We start from the raw sequence: 13,783 nt of genomic DNA on the forward strand, positions 1-13,783 counted from the left end.
CTGATGCTATAAAGTGAGTGTGCTCGTCTGATGTTATGGTTCTAATGCTCTAGTCTGAATTTGTAGTGGTGGTATGATGTCATAGTGTAAATGTGCTAGTCGATTCTTATAGCGCAAGTATGATGGTCTGATGTTATACTGATAGTGTGCTAGTCTGAAGATGTTGTGGAAGTGTGTACGTCTCTTGTTATGCTGCTAGTATGCTATTTGTTATTTTACTGTCAGTGTGCTCATGAGATGTAGGAACCTGGAAACTTTTAAGAACGTCCTTGGAACGGAAGTTAGCAAGGCACATCATCCCTTTAAATATGGCAGTTCAATGCACTGAATTCAAAAGCTACTGGTTGTGAGCATATTAAGGAACTGTGCTTCATATTCTATCATCAAAGCAGACTACATTCTTAGCTAGCAGAGCAGCATGGAGATTTAACGGTCGACTGACTGTCTTTTTATTTAAAACAGTTTTATGCAGAGCAACTCTGAAGAAGGGTCACTGGACTTGAAACATTAATTCTGTTTTCTCTCCACAGATGCTATGAGACCTGCTGAGTTTCTCCAGCAATTTCTCCTTTTGGCTCAGATCTTCAGCATCTGTAGTTCTTTGTTTAAACACAGGTTCCTGAAGAAGGGTTACGCCCGAAATGTCGACTTCTCTACCTTCGGATGCTGCCTTGCTTGCTGTGTTCTTCCAGCCTCCTGCTTGTCTACTTTGGATTCCAGCATTTGCAGTTTTTTTTGTCGCTAAACTAACCCCTTGGTGCTCCAAAAATAGAACAGAATCTCTACAGTGTGAAAATAGGCCATTTGGCCCAACAAGTCCACACCGACTGTACAAAAATGATTCCACTCAGACTCAACCTATCCTATCCCTGTAACCCTGCATTACCCATGGCCAATCCACCTAATCTGCACATCCCTGGGCACTAAGGGCAATTTAGCATGGCCAATCCACATCTGTGGACTGTGGGAGGAAACTGGAACACCCAAAAGAAACCCAACAGACAAGGGGAGAATGTGCAAACTCCACATAGACATTTGCCCAAGGCTGGAATAGAACCCAGGTCCCTAGCACTAATGAGGCAGCAACGCTAACCACTGAGCCACCATGCCACCCAAATATTGACTGCTCACCACAATAACTTGCTGTGGTGGCGATGTGATGAGTGAGTAATCCCACAGAGGCAATGAATTGGCTGCAGGAGGTGCCGGCACTGGCGCTGTCGCGACCACACGCTGATTGACGCTTTGAATCTCCCTCCTTGAGCGGCGCAGCCAATGGGCGCTGATTGCTGTGGGGAGGGGGCGCAGCCTCATGGGAGTTGTAGTCCAGGCGCCCGCTGCTGGAACTACAGCTCCCAGGTGGTGGTGGCGGTGCGACACGCCGCGCATGCGCCCCGGCTGAAGTGCGGCAGGTAAATGGGGGCTTCAGGTGAAGGTGGTGGGTGGCTTCTTTGTCTTTGATGTCGTTGGCAACGGTGACAGGGAGGCAGTAAGAGGGCAGGAGGCCTGGCTGGGACGAGTTGAAGTTGATGATGATGATGGAGGAGGCTGAAGAGCGGTGGTGTGGAGTTGGAAAGTTTGCTTTGAGCTGTGCCCGTGTTTGAGGAGCTCGGTCCAGGTCGGGCATGTCGAGGGGCAGGTTCATCATCACCTTCATTAAAGGCAAAAACAAACGTGACCGGGAGGATGAAGCCCGCGAGGAAGAGAAACAAGATGACTGTAACTTCGAAGAGCAGCCGAAAGGCGGTGAGACCTCCACCTTCGCTACGCCAGTGGCCTCCAGTGGACCAGGTGGGACTGTGCTTCAGGTGTCACTGTCACCAGTGGGACATAGTCCAACCTTCCCCACTCCAGGGTTAACCTACCTCCGAATCAGACTGTAGTGGATTCACAGTCACACCCCAGAGAAGTGAGAACCAAAAAAAAAATCAAGGCTTGGAGTCACTTGCTGTGCATCTGTGTTTCAGGGGGATTATGTCATAGAGATGTACAGCACGGAAACAGACCCTTTGGTCCAACTTGTCCATGCTGACCAGATATCCCAACCCAATCTAGTCCCATTTGTCAGCACTTGGCCCATATCCCTCTAAGCCTTTTCTGTTCATATACCCATCCAGATGCCTTTTAAAGGGCTGGCATGGTGGCTCAGTGGTTAGCACTGCTGCCTTAAAGTACTGGGGTCGCAGGTTCGATTCCAGCCTTGGGTTGCTTTCTGTGTGGGGTTTGCATGTTCTGTCTGTGTGGGTTTTCTCTGGGTGCTCTGGTTTCCTCCCACCCTCCAAAGATGTGCAGGTCAGGTGAACTGGCCGTGCTAAATTACCCATAATGGTAGGTAAATAAGTCCGAGGGAAATGAGTCTAGGTGGGTTACTCTTCGGAGGGTTGGTGTGTGAAAATGTTGCCCCTTAGATCCCTTTTAAATCCCCCCCACCTCCTCCCCTTGCCCCAAACCTATGCCTTCTAGTTCTGGATTTTCCTATTCCAGGGAAAAGGCCTTGTCTATGCACCTCATGATTTTATAAACCTCTATAAGGTCACTCCTCAGCCTCCAACACCGATGGGGAAAACAGCCCCAGCCTATTTAGCCTCTCCCTATAGCTCAAATCTACCAACCCTGGACACATCCTTGTAAATCTTTTCTGAATCCTTTCAGGTTTCACAGCACCTTTTCCAATAGGAAGGAGGCTAGAATTGTGTGCAATATTCCAAATGTGGATATCACAAATAAAATAAAGAAAACAATAAACCAATGCAGATGCTGGAAATCGGAAGCACAAACTGAAATTGCTGAGCAAGTTCACCAGGTCTGGTTGCGCCTGAAAGAAAGCAGAGTTCACATCCAGTGACCATTCTTCAGAAATGTTGACTGTGCTTGACAGATGCTGCTAGACTTGTTGGGGTTTCTCCAGCATTTTCAGTTTTTGTTAAAACATACAGCAGTGGTCACACTGCAGATTAAAAGTGTACAGGTAGAGAGAATGGGTGACTACCAGGCTGTCTACCAAAGCTAGGTAAAAACAATAACTGCAGATGCTGGAAACCAAATACTGGATTAGTGGTGCTGGAAGAGCACAGCAGTTCAGGCAGCATCCAACGAGCAGCGAAATCGACGTTTTGATTTCGCTGCTCGTTGGATGCTGCCTGAACTGCTGTGCTCTTCCAGCACCACTAATCCAGTGTCTACCAAAGCTAGTCAAGTGGTGCATGAGTCCTCTGTGTTTTTCATGCTTGCCAGTTGTATTCTGTTTTGGAAACTAGTGAAGGTGAATGGTTCGTTGGTGGAGTGCAGTCAGAAATGAGTCTCTGCTGTATAGAGGGTTACATAAAAGAATGAAAGGGCAATATAGTAGTGGATTCCATAGTCAGAGGATCAGATAGATGTTTTTGTGACATTAAATGTGATTTTACCATGGTGTATGACCTCCCTGCCACCAGGATCAAGGATCTCCATAAAGCAGCTGCACAACATCCTTCTGGGGGAGGGGGAATCAGTTGGAAGTTGTGGTCACATTGGTACCAACAACATAGTGAAATAAGGTACTGAAATAGATTTCAGAGCATCAGAAAGGAAATTATACATAAAGCCTTTGACAAGGTTCTGCATGATAGACTAATAGGTAAAGTTAGTTCACATAGGATTCAGGGTGAGCTTACCATTTGGATACATAATTGTAACTGTCAGTGTTCCACAGGAATCAGTTCTGGTCCTTTTTTTTGTTGTTTGTCATTTCATATAAATGATTTGGATGGCAATATAAAAGGCATGGTTAGTAAGTTTGCAGATGACACTAAAATTGGCATAGTAGACAGTGAAGAAGACTTTCTAAGAGTACAAAGGGATCTTGAACAAATGGGTAAATGGGCTGAAAAAAGACAGTTCAGTCTGGATAAGTGCAAGGTATAGCATTTTGGTACAATAAACAAGTATAGGGCTTATACAATTAATGGTCAGGTATTGGGTAGTGTTGTAGAACAGAAGGATCTCGGAGTTCACTCACAACTCTCTGAAGTTTACATCACCTTCTGACAGATTGGTAAAAAGGCACTTGGCACACATGCTTTCATTGGTCTGTCCTTTGAGTATAGGAATTGGGGAGTTATGCCGTGGTTGTACAGGACATTGAGACATCTTATGGAATACTGTGTCCAGTTCTGGCTGCCCAGTTTTAGGAAAGATATTATTAAGCTGGAGAGGGCTCATAAGAGATTTACCAGGAGGTTGCCAGGTATAGTAGGCTTGCGATATAAAGAAAAGCTGGATAGTCTGGGACTTTTTTCACTGGAGTGTAGGAAGTTGAGAGGTGACCTGATAGAAGTTTATAAGATAATGAGAGGTATAGGTAAGGTTCATGGTAGTTGTCTTCCCCTAGGATGGGGGATTTCAAGACCAAGGAGTACATTTTTAAGGTGAGAGGGGAGAGAGATTTAAAAAAGACATGAGTGGCAAATGAAGGTGGTTTGCATCATGGAATAAACTTCCTGAGGAAGTGTTGGCTGTGTTCAATTACAACAATTAAAAGATATTTGGATAAGTACATGTATGGGAAAGATTTTGGGGGTGGGGGGGTGGAGGGGGTGGTGGGAATATGGGCCAGGAGGAGGCAGGTGGCACTACTTTAGTTTGGGATTATGTTTGGCACGGACAGGTTGGGCCAAAGGACCTATTCCTGTGCTATCTGACTCTGTCCTGGTGTCAAATGTCAATGAACATAAGAATAGGAGGATCAAATGATTGAACACATGGCTGGAGAACTGGTATGGAAGGGGGGAGGGTGTCAGATTTCTGAGGCATTTGGGGCCAGTTTTCAGGCAGCGGAAGCTGTACAGGCGAGATAGGTCACATCTTAACAGGATTGGGACTGATATCCCTGCAGGGGGATTTGTTATTGTTGTTTGCTTAACTAGCAAGGGGTAACCCATATTGGAAGAAAGCAAAGTTTGTAACAGAAAGTGAGCACAATATGACGTCAGACTTTTACATGTTTGAAAGTAAAGTGGTTCATTCTGAAGCAAGTGTGTTAAATTTGACTAAAGAATATTATTAAAAACCTGAGGCAGAAATTGCACTGCTGGTTTTGGAAAGGCATGACTGTGTATAGGCATTGGGCAGCCTTTAAAGAATTATGACATGGCTTAAAGCAACCGTGCAATTCTTCCAAGTGCAATAACTCAGTCAGTGAACTATAAGCTGTTTTAAAAAAAGTTTGATTATGTAAAAGGTAAGGCTTAGAAAAGTGGCCAGAAATACTCAGAAATCTGACAGTTGTGAAGTTTTCAGAATACAGCAAAATAGACCAAGAAATTATGAGAAAAGGAAGAATATAATGAGTGTACTGTAGCTAACACATAAAAGGACAATGTACTATAGGCATGTAAAAACAAAACATTTGGATAAGATGAATGTGGGTTCATTATAGGCCAAATCAGGAGAATTTTATAATGGAAAACCGAGAAATGGTGAAGAAGCTAAATTCATATTTTGTTTCTTTGCACTGAAGAATATATAAGGAATAACTCAATTAGATATCCAAGTAACCAGGAGAATGAGTAGTTGAAGGAGACTAGTATTGGTGCAAAAGTTGTAACGGAGAAATTAATGGGGGTGAAAGTTAAGTGCCCAAGACTTGATAGCTACGTCCAAAACTCTGGCATATAGACTTTAGAGAGAGTTTGTGCATTGGAGATCACTTCCCAAAGTTCCATAGATTTGGGAATGATTCCTGCAGATAGGAAACTAGTAAATGTCAATGTACTATGTAAGAAGGGAGAAAAAAGGAGACTACAGACCTGTCAGCCTTCTATCAGTAGGAGTGAAAATGCTAGAATCTATCCTAAAGGATGTGATAAATGGACAATTGGATAAAAAATGCGATGGTCAGCCTTAATCAGAGTAGATTTGAAATGGAAAATTGTGTTTGACTCACTTGAGATTTTTTTTGATGGGTGTAGTGTACATGGATTTTCAGAAAGCTTTTGATAAAGTTCCCACTAGGCTAGTCAGCAAAATTATAACACGGGATTGCAGATAATTATGCTGGAATGATTTAAGGATTGGCTAACCGACAAAAAACAGTGGAATAAATGTGCCATTTTCATGTTGGCAGGCTGTGACTAATGGCGTAACATAAGGATTGCACCCCCAGCTGTTCACAATATTTACCAGTGCTTTGAATGTGGGGATCAAATGTGATATTTTCAAATGTACAGATGGTTCAAAGCTAAGCAGGAGTGTGTGTTGTGAGGAAGATGTAAAGCAGCTTCAGGAGGATTTGAACAGGTGTGGTGAGTGGAAATATGAAATTTCACATGGAAAAGTGTGACATTATCAATCTTAGTAGTAGGAACAGATATATAAATATTTCTTAACTGTGACATGTAGATGTGCAAAGGGATCTGCCTTTTCGATAAGTCCCTTGTTGATAAGCCATTGAAGGCTAATACCCAGGTATAGCAAGCTATTAGAAAGCCTAATGAAATGTTAGCCTTTATCGCAAGAGTATTTGAATACAGGAGTAGAGAAGTCTTGCTTCAATTGTCTAGGAGCTTTACTAGACTGTACTTGGAGTACTGTGTGCAATTTTGGTCAACTTACCCAGGAACAATGTTATTGCCATAGTCATGGTGCAACAAAGACTTGCTTAGGAAGAGAGATTTGGCAAGCTGGGTGTGTATCTCAGGTTTTTAGGAATAAGAGGTGATCCCACTGAATCCTACACAATCCCTGAAGGGATAGACAGAGTGGATGCAGGTAAGATATTTCCCCAGACAGGTAGGATTCTAAAAGCAGGGGCCACGATTTTAAAAATAAATGAAATGCCAACTCAATTCATACATAGAATTCTGTACTGCAGTGGGCTGTGGAAGCCTGTCAGTATGTTTATTTTAAAGCAGAGATTGATAGATTTATGATAACCAATGGCATTAAGAGTTTTAAGCTAAAAGGCCTTGAAGTGTTCAATAAGCTGTGATTGTATTAAATGGCAGCAAAGTTTTGAAGAGGTGAATTGTCTGTTCCTGTTCTCGTAACACTCCACTGCAGTGGTATAATATCCTAGATACTGTCTTTTGAATGAGGTACTAAACTCTATCAGCCCTTTTGAGACATGATTAAAAAGCCCTGTACCTTTTGTTTTTGAAAAGCAGTTATCTTTGGTAATATTGCTCAATCATCATGACAAAAAAAATGTCCATTGTTGTCACTGTTTAAGGAAATGTGCATGCAAATTGGCTGCCATATTTTCTATGTTACAATTGTGCTTGCATTTTAAAGTATTCTGGTTGTAAAGAACTTTTTGGATAACCTGGGATTTATGAAGGGTATTATAACAACACAAATCTTTATTTTATTTTTATGATCCAAGTTGATACTACAATGCATACTTTCATAGGTTCAGTTGATACTTTCATTAGAAGAAAGATTTGAGGGGGGGGACCTGATTGAGGTTTACAAAATCATGAAGGGTAAAGACAGAGTAGATAGAGATAAGCTTTTTCCCAGGGTGAAGGATTCAATAACGAGAGGTCACACTTTTGAGGTGAGAGGTGAAAAATTTAAGGCAAATACTTTACACAGAGGGTGATAGATGGGTGGAACACATTACCAGCGGAGGTAGTAGAGGCAGGCACGGCAGAGGGATACAGACGCTTAGGAATTGGGTGACAAGTTTAGACAGTGGATTTGGATTAGCTCAGGCTTGGAGGGCTGAAGTGCCTGTTCCTGGGCTGTATATTTGTTTTGTTTTTTGCATGACTGAGGTTGTGCTCCCTGTCGGAGGTGGTTTTTTTTTGTTAAAAAAAGATGAAATTTGAAGCTGAGTCCTTGTCTGCCTTCTGTCACCAAGGCAGATTGTGCCAGATTTTGTTGTGAGAATGATAGTTAGGCTAAAGCTACCACCACAATTCATTATTTATATGAAAATTAGACTAATTTCTAACCATTAAATGAAGCTACATACAGAAGTTGAGAAGTTGTCCAAGGTTTCTAGAAGTATATCTCATTCTGAATCTCGAATCACATGCAGTGGATAGTGTGACGGTTCTTATTTATTATAATTACGGAATAAATGCTCTAAATAGAGTCAAAATACCCTCTTTAATAGTATATTTCTTATTTTCTTCTAGATACGTCTTTTTTATTGAAAATTGTGAAGTCTTATTTTAATTAGCATTCGGGATTTAAAAAGAAGTTAACTTTTTTTTCTTTCCTCATTATGTTTTCCCTTTCTTTGATTCTACTTTCAGTGACTGATTTAACACTTGGCTCACTGTTCCAGCCAGTGCACTAACAATTCTTCAGTCTGCTTACAAACTATACTGTGCCTACCCTGTTCACAAGTGCTGCAGGTGCTCTGGAGAGGGTGCTGTGCCATTTGATTCTTTTCTTTTGGCTGATCATACCCTGCTGTGCAGAGTGTCAGAAGTGTTCTGGTCAAGTGTAAATCCAATGAACAGTGTCACTTGCAACAATATCTGGACTATCATGTTTTACAGTTTGTAGGAGATTACTATGTACAAATTGCCTGTTGCATTTTCCAATATTACGAGGGTGGCGGCATTTGCAAAGTACTTAATTGGCTGTAAAGCATTTTGGGTATGTGCTAAAGTGAAAGGCACAATGTAAATCTTTCACTTCCCTTGTTCTCTTCCTTAGTCGTATTTCTGTCTTTTCTCTCGAAAGCCATTGTTCGTACCAAATGTATCTATTGTCATTTTGTGTATGGTCATTATCTGTACTCGCAATACATTTAGCCCCTCTTGCAATCTGTTTATTCTGGTCACATTTTTCTCTTTTCATGGTGTCAATGCTACCAAAGAAAATTTAACAGCTAAATAAATCTGCTCAATGTTTATAGTGACTGAGCATGAGGGAATAACTTTTCACCTGCTAATTCATTCTGCTGTTGTAAATTGTTGCACATTAGTTAATTTGCTTATATATAGAAATCTTCCCCTTGAAAATGTTCTCATTACCACTGAATTTCTATTGTTTATTTATTTGTAAGTTTACAGCTGAAAATGTGTTGCTGGAAAAGCGCAGCAGGTCAGGCAGCAGACAAGGAACAGGAGAATCGACGTTTTGGGCATAAGCCCTTCTTCAGGAGTGAGGAAAGTGTGTCTAGCAGGCTAGGATAAAAGGTAGGGAGGAGGGGACTTGGGGGAGGGGCGTTGGAAATGCGATAGGTGGAAGGAGGTCAAGGTGAGGGTGATAGGCCGGAGTGGGGTGGGGGCGGAGAGGTCAGGAAGAAGATTGCAGGTTAGGAAGGCGGTGCTGAGTGTGAGGGATTTGACTGAGACAAGGTGGGGGGAGGGGAAATGAGGAAACTGGAGAAATCGGAGTTCATCCCTTATGGTTGGAGGGTTCCTAGGCGGAAGATGAGGCGCTCTTCCTCTTGGGGCCTTGGAGGGAAGTAAGGGGGGAGGTGTGGGTGCAAGTTTTGCATTTCTTGCGGTTGCAGGGGAAGGTGCCGGGAGTGGAGGTTGGGTTGGTGGTGGGTGTGGACCTGACGAGGGAGTCACGGAGGGAGTGGTCTTTTCGGAATGCTGATAGGGGAGGGAAGGGAAATATATCCCTGGTGGTGGGGTCCGTTTGGAGGTGGCAGAAATGACGGCGGATGATACGCTGTACATGGAGGTTGGTGGGGTGGTAGGTGAGGACCAGTGGGGTTCTGTCCTGGTGGTGGTTGGAGGGGCAGGGCTCAAGGGCGGAGGAGCGGGAAGTGGAAGAGATGTGGTGGAGGGCATCGTCGACCACGTCTGGAGGGAAATTGCAGTCCTTGAAGAAGGAGGCCATCTGGGTTGTACGGTTTTGGAACTGGTCCTCCTGGAAGCAGATGTGGCGGAGACGAAGGAATTGGGAATATGGGATGGTGTTTTTACAGGGGGCCGGGTGGGAGGAGGTGTAGTCTAGGTAGCTGTGGGAGTCGGTCGGTTTATAGTAAATGTCGGTGTTGATTCGGTCGCCCAAGATAGAAATGGAAAGGTCTAGGAAGGGAAGGGAGGAGTCTGAGACAGTCCAGGTGAATTTGAGGTCGGGGTGGAAGGTGTTGGTAAAGTGGATGAACTGTTCCAGCAACACATTTTTAGCCTCCTCCCTCCCCTTCCTAGACCTTTCCATTTCTATCTCGGGCGACTGAATCAACACCGACATTTACTATAAACCGACCGACTCCCAACCACCCCGTAGCTCAACACTTCAATTCCCCCTCCCACTCCACCAAGGACATGCAGGCCCTTGGACTCCTCCATCTCCAGACCATAGCAACACGACGGTTAGAGGAAGAGCGCCTCATCTTCCGCCTAGGAACCCTCCAACCACAAGGGATGAACTCAGATTTCTCCAGTTTCCTCATTTCCCCTCCCCCACCTTGTCTCAGTCAAATCCCTCGAACTCGGCACCGCCTTCCTAACCTGCAATCTTCTTCCTGACCTCTCCGCCCCCACCCCACTCTGGCCTATCACCCTCACCTTGACCTCCTTCCACCTATCTCATATTCAACGCCCCTCCCCCAAGTCCCTCCTCCCTACCTTTTATCCTAGCCTGCTGGACACCCTTTCCTCATTCCTGAAGAAGGGCTTTTGCCCGATACGTCGATTCTCCTGTTCCTTGGATGCTGCCTGACCTGCTGCGCTTTTCCAGTAACACATTTTCAGCTCTGATCTCCAGCATCTGCAGTCCTCACTTTCTCCTTGTAAGTTTACAAATTGGGTAATGTATGCAACTTAAAGTCAAAGCATTCCTTCCCAACTAATAAGGTAATCTTTGATTTCTTCCTGCTATGAAAGGAATTTCATCTGAGAAATTTTCTTTGTTAAATAGCATTTCAAGTACTAATCTACTAATTTGGAATAGCATCTATTTAATCTTTTTCAAAGATCAAACTAATCAACTGGTTATTTCCTAAGCCCAGTTTCTTAAAAATAATCTTTATTTGTCCTTTTAATGATTGATGAGGGAAGGGCTGTAGATATCATATACACGGGCATCAGTAAGGCGTTTGATAAGGTTCCCCATGATAGGCTGATGAAGAAGGTGAAGTCTCATGAGGTCTGGGGTGTTCTAGCTAGATGGATAGAGAACTGGCTGGGCAGTAGGAGACAGTAGTAGTGGAAGGGAGTTTCTCAAAATGGAGACCTGTGACTACTGGTGTTCCATTGGGATCTGTGCTGGGACCACTGTTGTTGGTGATGTATAGAGGAAGATATAGATGGTCTGATTAGCAAGTTTGTAGATGACACTAAAATTGATGGAGTAGCAGATAGTGAAGGGGACTGTCAGAGAATACAGCATAATATAGATAGATTGGAGAGTTGGGTAGAGAAATGGCTGATGGTGTTCTATCCAGACAATTGTGAGGTGATGCACTTTGGAAGATCCAATTCAGTAAATGGAAAAGTCCTGGTGAAAATTGATGTGCAGAGAGATTTGGGTTTTCAGGTCCATTGTTCCCTGAACATGGCAGTGCAGGTCCATAGAGTGATCAAGAAGGCATATGGCATGCTTTCCTTCATTGGACGGGGCATTGAGTACAAGAGTTGGCAGGTCATGTTACAGTTGTATAAGACTTTGGTTCAGCCACATTTAGAATACTGCATACAATTCTGGTCACCACATTACCAAAAGGATGTAGATGCTTTTGGAGAGGGCACAGAGGAGGTTCACCAGGATGTTGCCTTGTATGGAAAGCGCTAGCTATGAAGAGAAGTTGTGTAGATTAGGATTATTTGCATTAGAAAGATAGAGGTTGATGGGGGAACCTGACTGAAGTCTACAAAATGATGACTGGTATAGACAGGGTGGGTAGCAAGAAGCTTTTTCCCCAGAGTGGAGGACTCAATTACTAGGGGTCATGAGTTCAAGGTGAGAGAGGAAACATTTGGGGGAGATATGCATGGAAAACTCTTTATGCAGAGGGTGGTGGGTGCCTGGAATGTGTTGCCATCTGAGGTGGTAGAGGCGAGCATGATAGGGTCATTTAAGATGTATCTAGACAGATACGTGAATAGGCAGGGAGCAGAGGGATACAGACCCTTAGAAAATAGGTAACAGGTTTAGGTAGAGGATCTGGATCAGCACAGACCTGAAGGACTGAAGGGCCTGTTCCCCTGTGCACTCTTTCCTTTTGTTCTTTGTATTTGTTTAAGTACATTTGAAACAGGTCACAAAATCACAGAATAGTTAAAGTACAGGAAAAGACTATTTTTAACCCCTGTCCATGCTGGCTGCCTGCAGTATTATTTCAACATGCCCCATTCCCCAGTACTTCTCCATGGCATTGCAATTTTCATTTCTTTTCAAGTATTTGCACAATCTGCTTTTTGAGAATATTGGTTGAATCGGTTTTCGTGACACTCATGGATCATTGGTATGATTTTTTTTCAAAGAAAGTGATTTTCCTCATGGCATCTCTGTTCTTTGTCAATCACTTTAAGTTGATCTTCGAGTTTTTAATCTTTCCTCTCGGACATTTCTCCCTATCTTCTCTATCCAGGTCTCTCGTGCTTTTCAAAATCTTTGAAATTTCCATTCAACTTATCCTTCCTGAAGAACAACTCTAATTGCTGCAAACCATCCATATAACCAAAAGTGCCTCATCCCTAAGCCAATTCTCATGAATCTTTTATGCACTGCCTCAAAAGCTTATTCACTTCCTAAAGTCTGTTGTCTAGAATTGGATGCAATACTCCAATTGAGCCTGAGTCAGTATTTTACACGATTCAGCATAACTGTTTTGTGTGATACTTATGGCTTTTTAATGAAGCCCAGGATATTGTGACTTTTAAACTACTTTCTCAATCTTCTTGTCATATTAAACATAAACTTCCAATGTTTCGGTCCTGCATCCGCTTTAACATTTTATCTTTTATATTGCCCCTCCATGTTCTTACTAAAATGCATCATTTCACACCTCACTCTATTAGGAAGAACTCCAAGAATGATAACTAATCTGAAAAATGTACCATGTGTGGGAATAGAGACAAAGCATTGAGGCTCTCGTATGTAAAGAGTTATGCACTGTAATGGGGATTGACGGTTTGGTGAGATTGTATTTCATTACCCTGATATTTGCCTTGTGCAGAAAAGTGTTTCATTGTTCATATGGATCATTTTTACTGTGAAAGTAAAATTTGTCAGATTTTCTGTAAAGATCACTCCCTCACCTTTTGCTTTTGTTTTTTTCTATGCAGGCATTGGCTACAATTTTGTTGCCTCCCTTTTCTTTTTTGTCTATGCTTTACATCAAGTCACGATTAACATGTATGCTGAAGGTCCTGTTTGTGTTTGTCCCAATTATTATGCCTGCTGAATTGTTATGTTCAACAAACTCAGGAATGATCTTTCAGCTTAGTTTCCTCAATCAGTTATGATCTCTACTAGGATGACCTTTCACAATGGCTACATCCATGTTGAATGGAGGTTCACTCCATTTATCCCAAATATTAAGGAGAGTCAAGGGGCAGAGTTGAGTATGGTAGCCATTACAAAAGAGAAAGTGCTAGAAAAGCTAAAATGTCTAAAAAAATGATAAATCTCCTGGTCTAGATGGGCTACATTCTAGAGTTCTGAGGGAGGTGGCTGAAGAAATAGCTGAGGCATTGGTTGTAATCTTTCAAAACTCACTGGAGTCAGGGAAAGTCCCAAATGATTGGAAAATCGCTGTTGTAACCCCCTTGTTCAAAAAAGGATCAAGACAAAAAATGGAAAATTGTAGGCTGATTAGCCTAACCAAGGTTGTAGGTAAAGTTCTAGAATCCATGTTAAGGATGAGATTTCTAAATTCTTGGAA

The 13,783-nt window shown here is 42.8% G+C and overlaps 1 protein-coding gene across 1 annotated transcript in view; it reads left to right on the top strand.

Moving 5' to 3' along the window:
• Positions 1-1,404: 1,404 nt before the first annotated feature.
• slc12a4 (solute carrier family 12 member 4) overlaps positions 1,405-13,783 on the top strand; it is a 157,204-nt gene continuing 144,825 nt past the window's right edge. Inside the window, exon 1 of the mRNA XM_072547396.1 lies at positions 1,405-1,791. Coding sequence (XP_072403497.1) covers positions 1,626-1,791 — 166 coding nt within the window. The 5' untranslated portion in view covers positions 1,405-1,625. The remainder of the gene's footprint in view (positions 1,792-13,783) is intronic.

The sequence above is a fragment of the Chiloscyllium punctatum genome, chromosome 26, assembly GCF_047496795.1.
Source record: "Chiloscyllium punctatum isolate Juve2018m chromosome 26, sChiPun1.3, whole genome shotgun sequence".
NCBI lineage: Eukaryota > Metazoa > Chordata > Chondrichthyes > Orectolobiformes > Hemiscylliidae > Chiloscyllium > Chiloscyllium punctatum.